General features: G+C 39.2%; 1 protein-coding gene across 1 annotated transcript; it reads right to left on the bottom strand.

Annotated features, from left to right (window-relative positions):
* Nucleotides 1-8,720: 8,720 nt before the first annotated feature.
* LOC134206073 (uncharacterized) lies at nt 8,721-9,374 on the bottom strand. Its single transcript, XM_062681754.1, has one exon. The coding sequence runs from the start codon at nt 9,372-9,374 to the stop codon at nt 8,721-8,723; it is 654 nt and encodes a 217-aa protein (XP_062537738.1).
* Nucleotides 9,375-13,656: the final 4,282 nt, after the last annotated feature.

Genomic DNA, 13,656 nt, shown 5'->3' with positions numbered 1-13,656 from the left:
GCAAATCGCAGTCCAGCGAATGCTATCGATAAACGGAAGACACCTTTTGAGTTGTGGGAAGGTAGGAAGCCTAATGTGGAAAAACTTCGTGTGTTTGGATCGAATGTTTTTGTGCACATACCGAAGGAGCTAAAGAAGAAGCTTGATGGAAAATCTTGGAAGGGTATGTTCATGGATATTCGCATAATGGTTATCGTGTTCTGGATCCAAGGCGAAAGAAAATCGTAGTGGCACGAGATGTGATTTTTGTCGAAGAAAAAGACAAGTGTGATCGATTTGAAAGCACTTCTCGTGATTGTGAAGTTTTCCAATTTCCTGTATGTTCTGAAGGATCCGAGTGCAGTGAAAAAGAAAAGGATCCGAAGAGTGATACCGAAGATGAAGAAGATCATAATGTTTCGGAAGATGATGGAGATGACGAAGGAGGATACGAAAGTTGTGCCGATGAGACGCTTCGAGAAACAGAATGCCCAGATCAGGCAGATGCAATCGGAGCCAAACGACTACAACGAAATCGAAGTGCCCCCTTATGGCATCACGATTATGACATGAACATCACCGGATATGCCTTGAATGCCTCGAGTTATGTGGACAATTTACCTAGTTCACTATGAGAGTTACGAAAACGAGCTGATTGGCCAAAATGGGAAGCAGCTGTTAAAGAAGAAATCGATGCATTGGAACGGAATCATACTTGGAAGTTGGTCAAGCTACCTGAAGGGCGAACACCGATATCGTGCAAATGGGTGTTCCGCGTGAAACAAAGTGATGATGGGGAGCCATGTCGCTACAAGGCTAGGCTTGTGGCAAGAGGTTTCAATCAGCGACAAGGTTTTGACTACACTGAAACCTATTCCCCGGTGGCGAAGTTAGATACGCTTCGCATAGTTTTGGCCATCGCAAATCAAGAGAAGATGATGATACACCAAATGGACGTAAAATCAACTTTCTTGAACGGTTCGATAACGGAAGAGATTTATATGACTCAACCGGAAGGCTACGAGAAAGGAAAGCATTTAGTTTGTAAACTAAATAAATCGCTCTATGAACTGAAGCAGGCGTCAAGAGCCTGGAATACGCGTTTCCATAGTTTCGTGGAGAGGCTTGGATTTCAACGAAGTGCTAGTGATCAGTGTCTATACATTAAAGGTACTGGAGAAAGCAAATTGTTTTTGGTACTGTACGTAGAAAATGTACTGTACGTAGAAATGACAAATGTGGGGGAAGTAAACTGTTTTCTTGGCATGAAAATCGAACGAAACGTGGAGCAAAGGGTTCTGCGCATCACTCAGCGTTATTTTCTCGAAGGATTGTTGAAGCGATTCAACATGAGTGATTGTAAACCGGTGTCAACACCGATGGAATGCAGATTGCGTCTGAAGAAAGGAGAAGAATCAAAGCGAACGGATAAACCGTATCGAGAACTTGTTGGGTGTTTGATGTACGTTACATTAACCTCCCGACCTGACTTATGTGCCGCTGTAAATTATTTCAGCCAATTCCAGAGTTGCCCTACAGAAGAACACTGGGTGCATCTTAAGCGTATACTGCGGTATATACGTGGTACTATTAACCTTGGCCTGGAGTTTTGCGGGAATGATAAAGCACCGTCTATGGAGGCATACTCCGATGCAGATTGGGGGAATGATGTGGTAGATCGACGGTCGTTGACAGGATTTGTTTTTCGTGTTCATGGATGCACCGTGAGCTGGTTAACAAGGAAGCAACCAACTGTTTCGTTATCATCGACTGAGGCGGAGCTGATTGCCTTATGTGTTACTGTGTGCCATGGAATCTGGATGACTCGATTGCTAAGGGAGCTAGGACTACAGCTGAATGATCCAATAGTATACTTTGAGGACAATCAGTCAACCATTCGCATTGTGGAGGACGAACGGGATATTGGACGATTGAAACACATAGATGTAAAATATCGTTTTGTGCGGGATCTTATTCAGCGAGGGCAAGTAGAAGTGCAATATGTTCCAAGTGCAAATCAACTTGCAAACGTTATGACAAAAGGATTACCAGCCAAGACATTTTTGCTTCATCGTACAAATTTGGGAATGACAGAAATTGAGCGAGGGTGTTGAGGTATCAATTTCCTATCCCTGTATTTATCTGCGTTGCCCCTACCATATTCGCAGCCTCTGCTGTCAAAACAAGACCGCATGCACCGTTTGCGCATCTTCTGCGTGGCGCCAAGCCTGCCGCCATTTTATTATATTGAAAGTGATCGAACAATCAACACGTTGTGTATTTTTGCTCTGAATAAAGTTGTTGTTAGTTTTAACTTATAAAACGAGTTGTGTTGTTTATTCCGGTTGATTGTCCCGTTTTCTCATTAATTATCCATCGAAAGATACAAGTCCTGCAAGAAGGGGCCATGAAACAGTCAATTGCTTCAGATAACTTTCAACTGTTGGAATAAAGAGGTCAATGATTGGCCTCAATGAATTCGGAATATTGAACAAGTTCAAAATACGATCCACAAGATCCTTAAAGGATATCAATCCTCGCTTGGACGAGATACTTTTCTTGGAAGTGCGAGTAGCAGTTTTCTGCTCAGAGATATTCCTTGACTGATGTTTCTTTGTAACATCGGTTTTAGGCAATGGCGGGAATGTCTTACTGCAACATGGGTCAAAAGGAGCAGTATAGACAGGCTGCTTCGGAATTTTAAATAATCCCCCATTACCATCAGATTTCGGCAAGCTTCTAGGGATGATTTTTGTTTTCTTACGGCGCAATCCCGGGGAAGACAGTTTCTTCCTCTTTTCGGGATTTTCGTCAGAGTCCGATTCGTCTATGGAAATGGCATCATAAAAATCACTTACTTGAACGGCAGCTGAAATAGCAGCCGTTGCGTTGGCAGTTGCGGATGTGTCTTGCGACTTCACCATTTCTGCATACGACTGCTTAGAGCGCTGTACTAATTAGTATTATCATTATACGTAGATGGCGCATCGTAGGTTTCTGTCTTCGCCAGACTTTCAAATATTGACAGCCTTTTAAGATTTTCATAGCGAATTGCACTATATACTACTACATAAACTCTAATCTGGTAGAACAACATAAATAGGGTTCTAAATAACGTTACATGGGGATTTCGAAATGCAAGAGGAACTCACAACTTCACCTCAAACTGCATTGCTAGTATGGAGATCAAATCACAAATGGACGTTATCTACACCGATTTGAAAGCAGCGTTTGACTAAATTGATCACACAATCCTTCTGTGTAAGTTATCTCGCCTTGGTGTATCCTCAAGATTAGTGTCATGATTCAGTTCCTATCTATCGGAACGAGTTTTGCGGGTGAAGCTTGACAACAGTATTTCATCAGCATTCTTCAATAAATCTGGAGTCCCGCAAGGCAGTAATCTGGAACCGTTATTGTTCACGCTGTTCTTCAACGATGTGCTAAGCTTTAGCGCACTTAAATAGAATTGCTTTACGCTCTTCAAAAAGCTTTTATGCCCCAACGGCATTTTGCTTCCACAACCACAACCATCCTTCTTTCAGCCTGTCTGCTATTTATTACCCATTTATACAAAAAAGGTTGTAATGGTGCAAAATAATAAGGACTATTTTTGCATGATTTCTCAAAATAACACGTTAGCTCACCTAAAAAGTACGCGGGTGAAAATATTTTAGGAATCTGTTGTCATTTTGGGCAATCGATAGTTTCAATTCCACATCTTTTGCGATTATAATGAAATTAACTCGGCTGGCTCAAAAAATTAAAAATGCAAATTAGAAAAGTAGTTACCTACAGCTTGAATTGTACACACCTCAAATAAATAACAGATAAAAATATTGTAAACTTGATTAGAAGTCAAAAATTTTATTTGTTTTGCAATAATTGTCAGATTTCTCAATAATTGCGGCCTACATTTTTTCCACATTTTCAGCCCCACCCACTACATTAAACAAAAATTACATAATGTTATTTCATTCATCCGATTTATGTAGCCAACCGTAACATGTGTGTTCCAGGAAAGTTTTATTGCGCTTTTATGACTATCGTCGTCTGTTTGCCTTCGGCAAAACGTCCACCATTATTTCCATCACTCCTCCCCGTTTGGCCGATTCGGTCAATATTATTCACCGCATCATTCCGTCGTCATCGTCAAAATCTTCCATATTTTACGCCTTTCCGTGCCGGCTAAGTTCGTTATGAACTGGAGAAACCGTCGTCCCACTGAATTGAATATGATGTAGTCATAAATGTATACCTTTTTATGGACCCTACCCAAGTGCGGTTGTCAGCGTTTCCGTGGAACCCCCATGCGACGCCTGTGCCAGGGGACACGGAATGGCCATCAATGTGATCGATATCACGAAATCCCTCACGTTCGGCACCATCGCAGCTGTCATGTGGGGGCACCTATGCTATGATGCGACTCAATCCTTTGTAGGTAACTACATCCACCGACGAACGTAAGCAGTTTATGTTCCACGCCCCAAGGCATGCCGATTTCATTGGATCGGTACGGCCGGAGGCGAGGGTCATCGGAATGGCAACTGGTTTACAACTCTGTAATCAGATTTAGGAACGGCCAAACGGAAGGGATTCGTTTTCAACGTACCTCGACCTATTACTGCTGAGGGTGTGAATTTGTTGGTTTAGTGACGGACCAGCAGATTTGTTGACACCACGTGACCCTCCCCTTCTGAGTCAGACCATTTTGCATGGCACGAGCACAGAATAACAAATGAGTTGTTTTTGTGCCAACAGCATGTTTTGATTCCACAGTTCATAAATTCAAATAAAATGCTCAGAAATTAAGCTTAATTGTTTGACTTATTCACTCGACAACTTTCCAATTAGCTAATTATGAGAAAATTTTCTGAATGGAAAGTGACCAGAAGATTTGTACCTCGAACAAACAAACCGGCAGCGACAATGGAAAAACAAAGCCAGCAGTAAAAAAAAAAGAATCTTTCAACAAACACCCAGCCCAGCCGGAAAGTTTCGCAGTGCAACAAAAGAAAATCAACGTCCAGGAAAGCGGAAAGTTTCATAATTGCTAATTTATAGTGTAACACAAAGTCTCTTGCTGGCGCTCGTTAATGGTCGCCTTTTGGTGGACGCAGTGTGGCTAACAAACGGCCAAAGTTTTCCCTCGTTAAGTCCACCCAAGCGTTGTCCCACTTGCCGCTACTACCAGAGTGCAGTGGGTTTCGTTTGATCTAGCGCCGAGTGTGGATACTCGTCTTGCGATTCAATTAACATCACTTTTCTGCGAACTGTTTTGTATGAAAGAGGGAGCAAATATTAAAGTCAATGCAGGACAAGATCAGCACAGTTCCAGTCTTAACTGGCAAATTAGTTAGGTATGCGTATAGGGGTCAGGTCAAATATTGCGTAACGCAACAGGGGCAGGGTATTTCTTCATTTATTTAGTTTACATCTAAACAGATAATACTGAATCAACAATTTGACGCCACAATACACGGTTCGAGGCCGCATCTCTCCATCCTCGGATACGCCCCACGCTCGCCAAGTCGTTTTGCACCTGGTCTGCCCATCTCGCTCGCTACACTCCACGCCGTCTCGTACCTGCCGGATTGGAAGCGAACACCATCTTTGCAGGGTTGTTGTCCGGCATTCTTGCAACATGTCCTGCCCATCGTACCCTTCCGGCTTTAGCTACCTTCTGGATACTGGGTTCGCCGTAGAGTTGGGCGAGCTCATGGTTCATTCTTCGCCGCCACACACCGTCTTATAGGGGCAGGGTATAAGTAAGACAAAAAACGATAATTTAAACTTCCAAAGAGTACTAATACCAACTAATTTGAATTTGCTATCCAAAGAAAATAGGATGGAGTTTCAAAACGACATTCATTCGATTTTTCAGGAATAATTCATACGAAATTCCAAAAAGAATTTTTTTCGAAGGGTAATTTAAATTTCCAAATTAAAAAACATTCTAATTTCCAGAGGAAATTCATCCTAATTTCCATTCATCTAAATGTCCAGCAGAATTTCATTCGAATTTCCAGAGGAAACTCATTCGAATTTTCAGGGGAAATTCTTCAGAAATTCCAGAGAAATTCATCCCAATTTCCTGAGGAAATTTATCCGAATTTCCAGAGGTTTCCAGAGGAAATTCATCCCAATTTCCAAAGAAATTTCATTGGAATTCCCAGAGAAAATTCGTCCGAATTCCCAGAGTAAATTCGTCCGAATTCCCAGAGGAAATTCGTCCGAATTCCCAGAAGAAATTCATCCGAATTCCCAGAGGAAATTCATCCGAATTCCCAGAGGAAATTCATCCGAATTCCCAGAGGAAATTCATCCGAATTCCCAGAGGAAATTCATCCGAATTCCCAGAGCAAATTCATCCGAATTCCCAGAGGAAATTCATCCTAATTTCCAGAGGAAATTCATCCCAATTTTCAGAGGAAATTCATCCCAATTTTCAGAGGAAATCTATCGAATTTGCAAAAGAAATTCATCCGAATTTGCAAAGGAAATTTATTCGAATTTCCAGAGAAAATTCATTCGAATCTCCAGAGGAAATTCATTCGAATTTCCAGAGGAAATTCATTCGAATTTCCAGAGGAAATTCATTCGAATTTCCAGAGGAAATTCATTCGAATTTCCAGAGGAAATTCATTCGAATTTCCAGAGGAAATTCATTCGAATTTCCAGAGGAAATTCATTCGAATTTCCAGAGGAAATTCATTCGAATTTCCAGAGGAAATTCATTCGAATTTCCAGAGGAAATTCATTCGAATTTCCAGAGGAAATTCATTTGAATTTCCAGAGGAAATTCATTTGAATTTCCAGAGGAAATTCATTTGAATTTCCAGAGGAAATTCATTTGAATTTCCAGAGGAAATTTATTCGAATTTCCAGAGGAACTTCATCCGAATTTCCAGAGGAAATTCATCCGAATTTCCAGAGGAAATTCATCCGAATTTCCAGAGGAAATTCATCCGAATTTCCAGAGGAAATTCATCCGAATTTTCAGAGGAAATTCATCCGAACTTCCAGAGCAAATTCATCCGAATTTCCAGAGAAAATTCATCCGAAATTCCAGAGGAAATTCATCCGAATTTCCAGAGGAAATTCATCCGAATCCATCCAAATTTCGATTTTCCAGAAGAAATTCATTCGAATTTCCAGAAGAAATTTATTCGAATTTCCAGAGGAAATTCATTCGAATTTCCAGAGGAAATTCATTCAAATTTCCAGAGGAAAGTCATTCTAATTTCCAGAGGAAATTCATTCTAATTTCCAGAGGAAATTCATTCTAATTTCCAGAGGAAATTCATTCGAACTTCCAGAGGAAATTTATTCGAATTTCCAGAGGAAATTCATTCGATTTTCGAGAGGAAATTCATTTGAATTTCTAGAGGAAATTTATCCGAATTTCCAGAGAAAATTCATCCAATTCATTCGAATTTCCAAATAAAATTCATTCGAACCAAAATTCATTTTCATTCAAAGTTTACGAGTTTTCGGGCAGCAGGAACTATGACCAAGCAGGGGAGAAGGTGGAGAACTGAATCCCTACCCCGACATGTGCTGGTTCTAAAATGTAAACAACAGTGTTAATTCTCTATCATCTTTTTGTTATGGCGAGGCAATTTTTATGCACACTTTTGTTTTCGATATTTTATCAAAATTGCAGCAATCATGCAGCAATATAACGATGTGGCTGTAGGATTCACAGGGACGAGTACAACGTTCCGGATTATGTATGAATAAAACTCACTTTTATTAGAATTATAACACACCGACTTTATTCGACATCCGCACGCGGTTACAACTCACAACCTTCCGCCCTGTATGCCTTCGCTCTCCCCGTCTTCAATGTTAGGCCCTCTCCCCCTCTCATATTCTACTCTCTTACTTAAACCAGGGATGTATTCATGAACTATGCTTTTGAACTCTACATCCCTTACCGCGTCCAAAAAAAAAGTTGTACCAACAAGTCAATCATCTGAACCTTTCTGGAAGTTTTTTGGTACGGGCTGGTCGCTTGGATGTTTCCCCATTATCCTTGTCCGAAAACTTTCCACCATTGAGTTCCAAGCTCGTTTCCTCCACGTCTCCTGGTGATTTAGCCGCAGCGGATAAGCCCGACTCTGCAGCATCGTTGGTTGTTGAAGGCCATTTCCGCAAATGAGTAACGGATCGTCGATACATCACTCCATCCTCATTACCAACAACAACATCGGCTCCATTTTTCTTTATGACTGTAAATTTTTCGAGCCGAATTTTGGTTCCAATTTACTTGTCTCATAGTTCCTTAACTTCACGTGATCACCAACATTGATGTCTGACTGCTTTGCATGTCGTCTTCCACCAGCAAAAAATTTTCCTTTGCAGCTTCTTGATGGCATCCTTTTCTCGAAGGTTTTCATCTCGGCTACAATGCGCGTTGGTTCTGAAGCTTGGCAACAATTTTTTACCGGTCGTCCAGTCATCAGTTCCATAGGGGCTTTATCGGTAATCGAGTGAGGACTTGTGTTGTACATGTACACATCATCCTTTATCGCCTTACGCCAATCGCTATAAGTTGCCTTTGCTATCCTTAGAGCTCTAAGTATGCCCTGGTTTTGTCTCTCGACCAAGCCATTCATCTGAGGCCAGTATGGGATCGTTCGAACCAACCGGAAGTTTTTATTCCGACAATAGCTAGCAAACTCTTCCCCTGCAAATGGTGGTCCATTGTCACTTCTGATTGTTTCGGGATACGTCTGCTAATTGAAGATCGTTTCCAAAGCTTCGATGGTTTTTCCTGCGTTTGTTGTCTTCATTTCTACTACTTTGAGGTACCGACTGTAGTAATACACAAGAACCGGACATGTTGCGCAATCTTTGGCTGAGAAAAAGTCAATAGCGACCTCTTGCCACGCTCTATCCGGAATCTCTTTTCGCAACATGGGTTTCGGCGGATGTTGCTTGCTAACGGCTGCACATCCTGCGCACTTTTGAACCATACTGCCGACATCGTTATCCATGCACGGCCACCAGACTCGTTCCCGTAGACGCCTTCGCATCGAAAATACTCCAGGATGTCCTCTGTGTTCGATTTCTAAAGCTCTTCGTTTCAATATAACCGTCGTTCTTTCGTCGCGAACAACAATACCTTCTCGTAAACCCAGCTCTTTGCTGAATGCTTGGTATCGAACTAAGTCGAGAGGCCAGTCTCCAGAATCCAGAGATTTTATCACAGACTGCAGTATTTTATCGTTTTCTGTCTCTTTCTTTATTTCTTCCAGGGTAATCGCAATAGGTCCGTCTCCAACTGTTAATAAGAAGTGTTCCGATTCTTCGTCGAAAGCAGCATCTGTTTGGCTACACAGTCTAGACAAAACGTCCGTGATGTTGTCGAATCCAGGAATGTGTTTCATTTTTAAATTGTACGGCTGTAGCCGCAAGGCCCATCCTTCTGCTCAAGAGCAAGCTCTTCTGCCATCTCTGTACTTTCCACCGTAGATATACTCCAAAGTCTTGTGATCCGTGAAGATAGTGAACTGTAGGCCAAACACATAAAGGTAAAATTTCTCCACCGCCCAGACAACTGCCAACGCTTCTCTTTGTCTTTGAGGATAAACTCTCTCTGTTGCGGTTAATCCTTTTAAAGCAAATGAGATGATCCTCGGAACATTCGACTTGTCTCTTTGGACCAGACAGATCCAAGTCCAAACGGATGACGCATCAACGTAGAACTCCGTAACATCCTTCGGGTCATAGAATCCTAGCTTTCGAAAATTGGATGAAAGTTCCGTCTTCAGATCATCGAAAGGGTCCTGTTGATTTTGGCTGAACTCTAGTACATCCCCACGTACGAATTCCCGCAATGGCTCGGACCTTATTAACATGTTTGGAATAAAATGGGCAACGAAGTTCACGAGCCCCAAAAAACTCCTGACTTCCTCTCTAGTCTCAGGTTGACGGAAATTTTTAATCGCACTGATTTTGTCATCTAAATGACTGATCCCTGCCGCGCTAACTTTAAAACCAAGAATCTCTAACTGAGGCATTCCACGGGGGCATGTCAGTCGATCCTGAGCGACCATTTCGAAAATATTTGAAACTCTGCACAGTTTTTCAATTTCATCTAAATCGTCATTTTTCGATATCAAATCTTCATATTGAGTCACGACTAACTTTTCAAAAGGGTGTATGTGAAAATGGTTCAAAAATATTTAAAAAGCTGCACAGCAAAAACGGAATGTTCGATTGTTATGATTTTTTCAGCAAAGTTAGACAACTAAATGGTGATTCTTAAGAAAATGTGCACTGTAAAAAAAAAAATTTTTTTTGCCTTTAAAAATATCATATTGTCACAAAAACTCAAATATCTCAAAACCCTATCTTTTTTCGAACGTAATTTTTTTTAGGGAAAACGGTCCATTATATTAGCTATCTACCATAAAAATTTGGTGATGGTAAACTAATAAACAAAAAAGTTATGACATTTCAAACATTTCACAATTTTCACATTTAGCAAAAAAAAAAATTTTTCTATGTAAGTTATTTCGAGAATTGCAGTTTGATGCAGATTTTATTGTTAAGGGACGTGATTTAAACAAGTTGTTTTCATGATATTTTGATTTAATTATTCATAGCATCTATAAGAAACTTAGACACGATCCAGTGTTGTGATCAAAAGTATTGATAGTGTCATAATTTTCATTGCACGTGACTGGCGAAAAATTCTTTTAATAGTGTTGAAACCTGTTGATAATAACGTTGATAGAAACATATCAGAAATGTTATTTTTAAGACAAAAGCTGCAAAATCAAAGATTTATATACACGTGTACGTCTATAGTTTACCTGCAAAAAATATACCTCTTAGAGAATAGACTTTATGATCGGGAGGAAACGGGTATCTTCAACAACAACAAATGCATGATAGGTACATACCATGACAATGCTCACGAAAAGCAAAAAATTACTACTACTAAGGTTGTTAAAGATCTTATAGTAATTTTTTCTTCAGTCAAGCAAATGACACCAAACTAGTCAGTAAAAACTTAAAAGTGATTTTGTTTATTGAAATATTACGAACAACATGAGTAGCCGCTTTCTCAACTGTTGTAGGCCGTTTGATGGAAAAAAGTGTTCAAAAGAGTTACGAAATCTCACCGAAAGCACCATAGATAAACTGAAAGCGACTGGTTATGCTCCAATGTCCACATTGAATACAAATTTACGCATTTGCACGTCCTGCCGTCTAAACGTTGACAAAAGAGCAATCTGTATATCATCGGTTGAGCAGAGCGCAGGAAGTTCGAAAACGACAGCAACTGAGGAATTGCCAGATGTATCGACAACAACTGAGGAATTACCAGAAGTATTAAGTGCTGAGAGCCTTGCCACCGTACCATCAGCGAAATCTGTTTCAACAAATCAATCGGAAGATGAGTGTATCCAAAAGGTCAACATCGAACGCTTTAACGAGGGCATAGCTGGGATAAAAGTGACTCCGATTAAATGGAGTAAGATGGACTACGTTTATTACCCGGAGAAAAAATACCGTGAAATAAACGAAGCTGTACGAAGAAACCTCTTCAAATTAGGACATGATGATGTGGAAAATACAGACTACGATGAGGTAATTATAAATATGAAGGAAAGGTTCTCGAATGCAGCCACGACAAGGAAAGAAAAATTATTGATTTTGTCGATGCTGCCAAGTTCGTGGTCTATTCAGGATGCCATTGATGAGTTCAAAACCAATAGAAATACAGTAAAAGAGGCAAAACAATTGAAGAATAACTGTCTTTCAACCAAAAATACTAGGTCTAGTACTGCATTAACAGATGAGACAAAAGAAATAGTAGTTCAATATTTTGAAGATGATGAAGTAAGTCAAGCTATGCCTGGTCAAAAGATTATGTATCAGTAAAAAAGATGGAAAGCGTCAAGCAATCCAAAAACGATTAATGATGACGACTTTGAAAGAAGCGTACACACGCTTCAAGGAAATTCACGATAATATTAAAATAGGTTTTCCTCATTTGCAAGCCTTCGGCCAAGGCAATGTAAGCTTCTTTCCAATTCAGGAACACATAATGTGTGTGTGCACAACCCATGAGAATATTAATCTTATTTTACATAGTTTGAAAAGAATCAATTTAACAAAGGATATTAAAATGTTAACTGGTAGTCTTTTGTGTGAAAATACAACATCAAATTGCTATCTACGATCTTGTTCGGATTGTCCAGATTCTTCATCATTGGAAAATACTTTATTCGCTGAGTTTGAAGAAAAATATATTGATCAGTTATCATTTGAGCAATGGGTGACCACGGATAGGTGTGACATAGAAACTATTGTAAAACCTGTAGATGAGTTTGTGTCATATTTTTGCTTGAAATTAGAAAGTTTAATCCCTCACGATTTCATTAAAACAGAACAATCCAGCTTTTTAAAAATACGAAAAATACATTACAAAATGGTGAATTTTAGTCATTTGTGATTTTTCTGAAAATTACAGCTTTGTATTGCAAGATGAAGTGCAATCCCATCACTGGAACGTACAACAAGCTACAATTCATCCATTCGTTATTTATTTTAATGGAAGTACGCAAATTGAACACTTAAGTTTTATTATAATTTCCGAAGATTTAAGACACGATTCAGTATCCGTAAACTTGTTCATTGAAAAAATGATTAACTTTTACGCGTTGATAAGCATAAAGAAGTCAAAAGATATATTTCATGTCTGATGGAGCAGCGTCGCAGTACAAAAATCGTAAGAATTTTTCGAGCCTATGTCAATTTAAATCAATGTACGGAATTGATGCAGAATGGCATTTTTGCTACATCACATGGCAAAGGTCCTTGTGATGCTATTGGAGGAACAATAAAGCGCATGGCCACAAGAGCAAGTTTAGCCAAGGAACGTGAGCATCCAATTAAAACTGCGAAAGAACTTTTGATTGGGCAAATCGTAGAAAAGAAAAGATTTAACCAAATTATCATTTTGTTTTACTACTACTGAAGAGTACGAAATAAAGGCTTCAGAGCTCAGCGAGCAATTTAATAACGCGAAAACGATCCAAGGAACCCAAAAATTTCACTGTTTCATTCCATTGTCGGAAAATAAAATTAAAACAAAACTATACTCAAACTGTGCTGATAATAATTCAAAAGTGTTCGATATTTTAAAAAATTTGAATAAAAATAAATAAAAATAAGTATTAATAAACTGTTTTCATGATATCATAACCCATACCAAAATTCAAACCCAAAACTCTTAGAGTTTCTATAACAACATTGTGTAACTGCCACATTTAATTTAATACTTAGGATAATATTAATTCATTTTTATTTATTTATACATATAATATTTATACATATAATATACATAATATCGATGAATACATAAATATGGAATATCATACAAACAACTTGTTTAACTCACGCAAGGCCCTTAACAATAAAATCAGCATCAAACTGCGATTCTTGAAAAAAAAAAAACGGAATTTTTTTTTTGTTTACTATATGTGAAAATTGTGAAATGTTTGAAATGTCATAACTTTTTTGTTTATTAGTTTACCATCACCAAATTTTTATGGCAGATAGCTAATATAATGGACCGTTTTCCCTAAAAAAATTACGTTCGAAAAAAGATAGGGTTTTGAGATATTTGAGTTTTTGTGACAAAAATGATATTTT

Source organism: Armigeres subalbatus, chromosome 1, assembly GCF_024139115.2.
Source record: "Armigeres subalbatus isolate Guangzhou_Male chromosome 1, GZ_Asu_2, whole genome shotgun sequence".
Lineage (NCBI taxonomy): Eukaryota > Metazoa > Arthropoda > Insecta > Diptera > Culicidae > Armigeres > Armigeres subalbatus.
The sequence above is the reverse complement of the archived record's forward strand: the minus strand, read 5'-3'. Positions and strand labels throughout refer to the sequence as shown.

What these genes read in the sequence shown, in the direction of transcription:
- LOC134206073 (XM_062681754.1), bottom strand. Translation starts at nt 9,374, where the DNA reads ATGAAACACATTCCTGGATTCGACAACATCACGGACGTTTTGTCTAGA.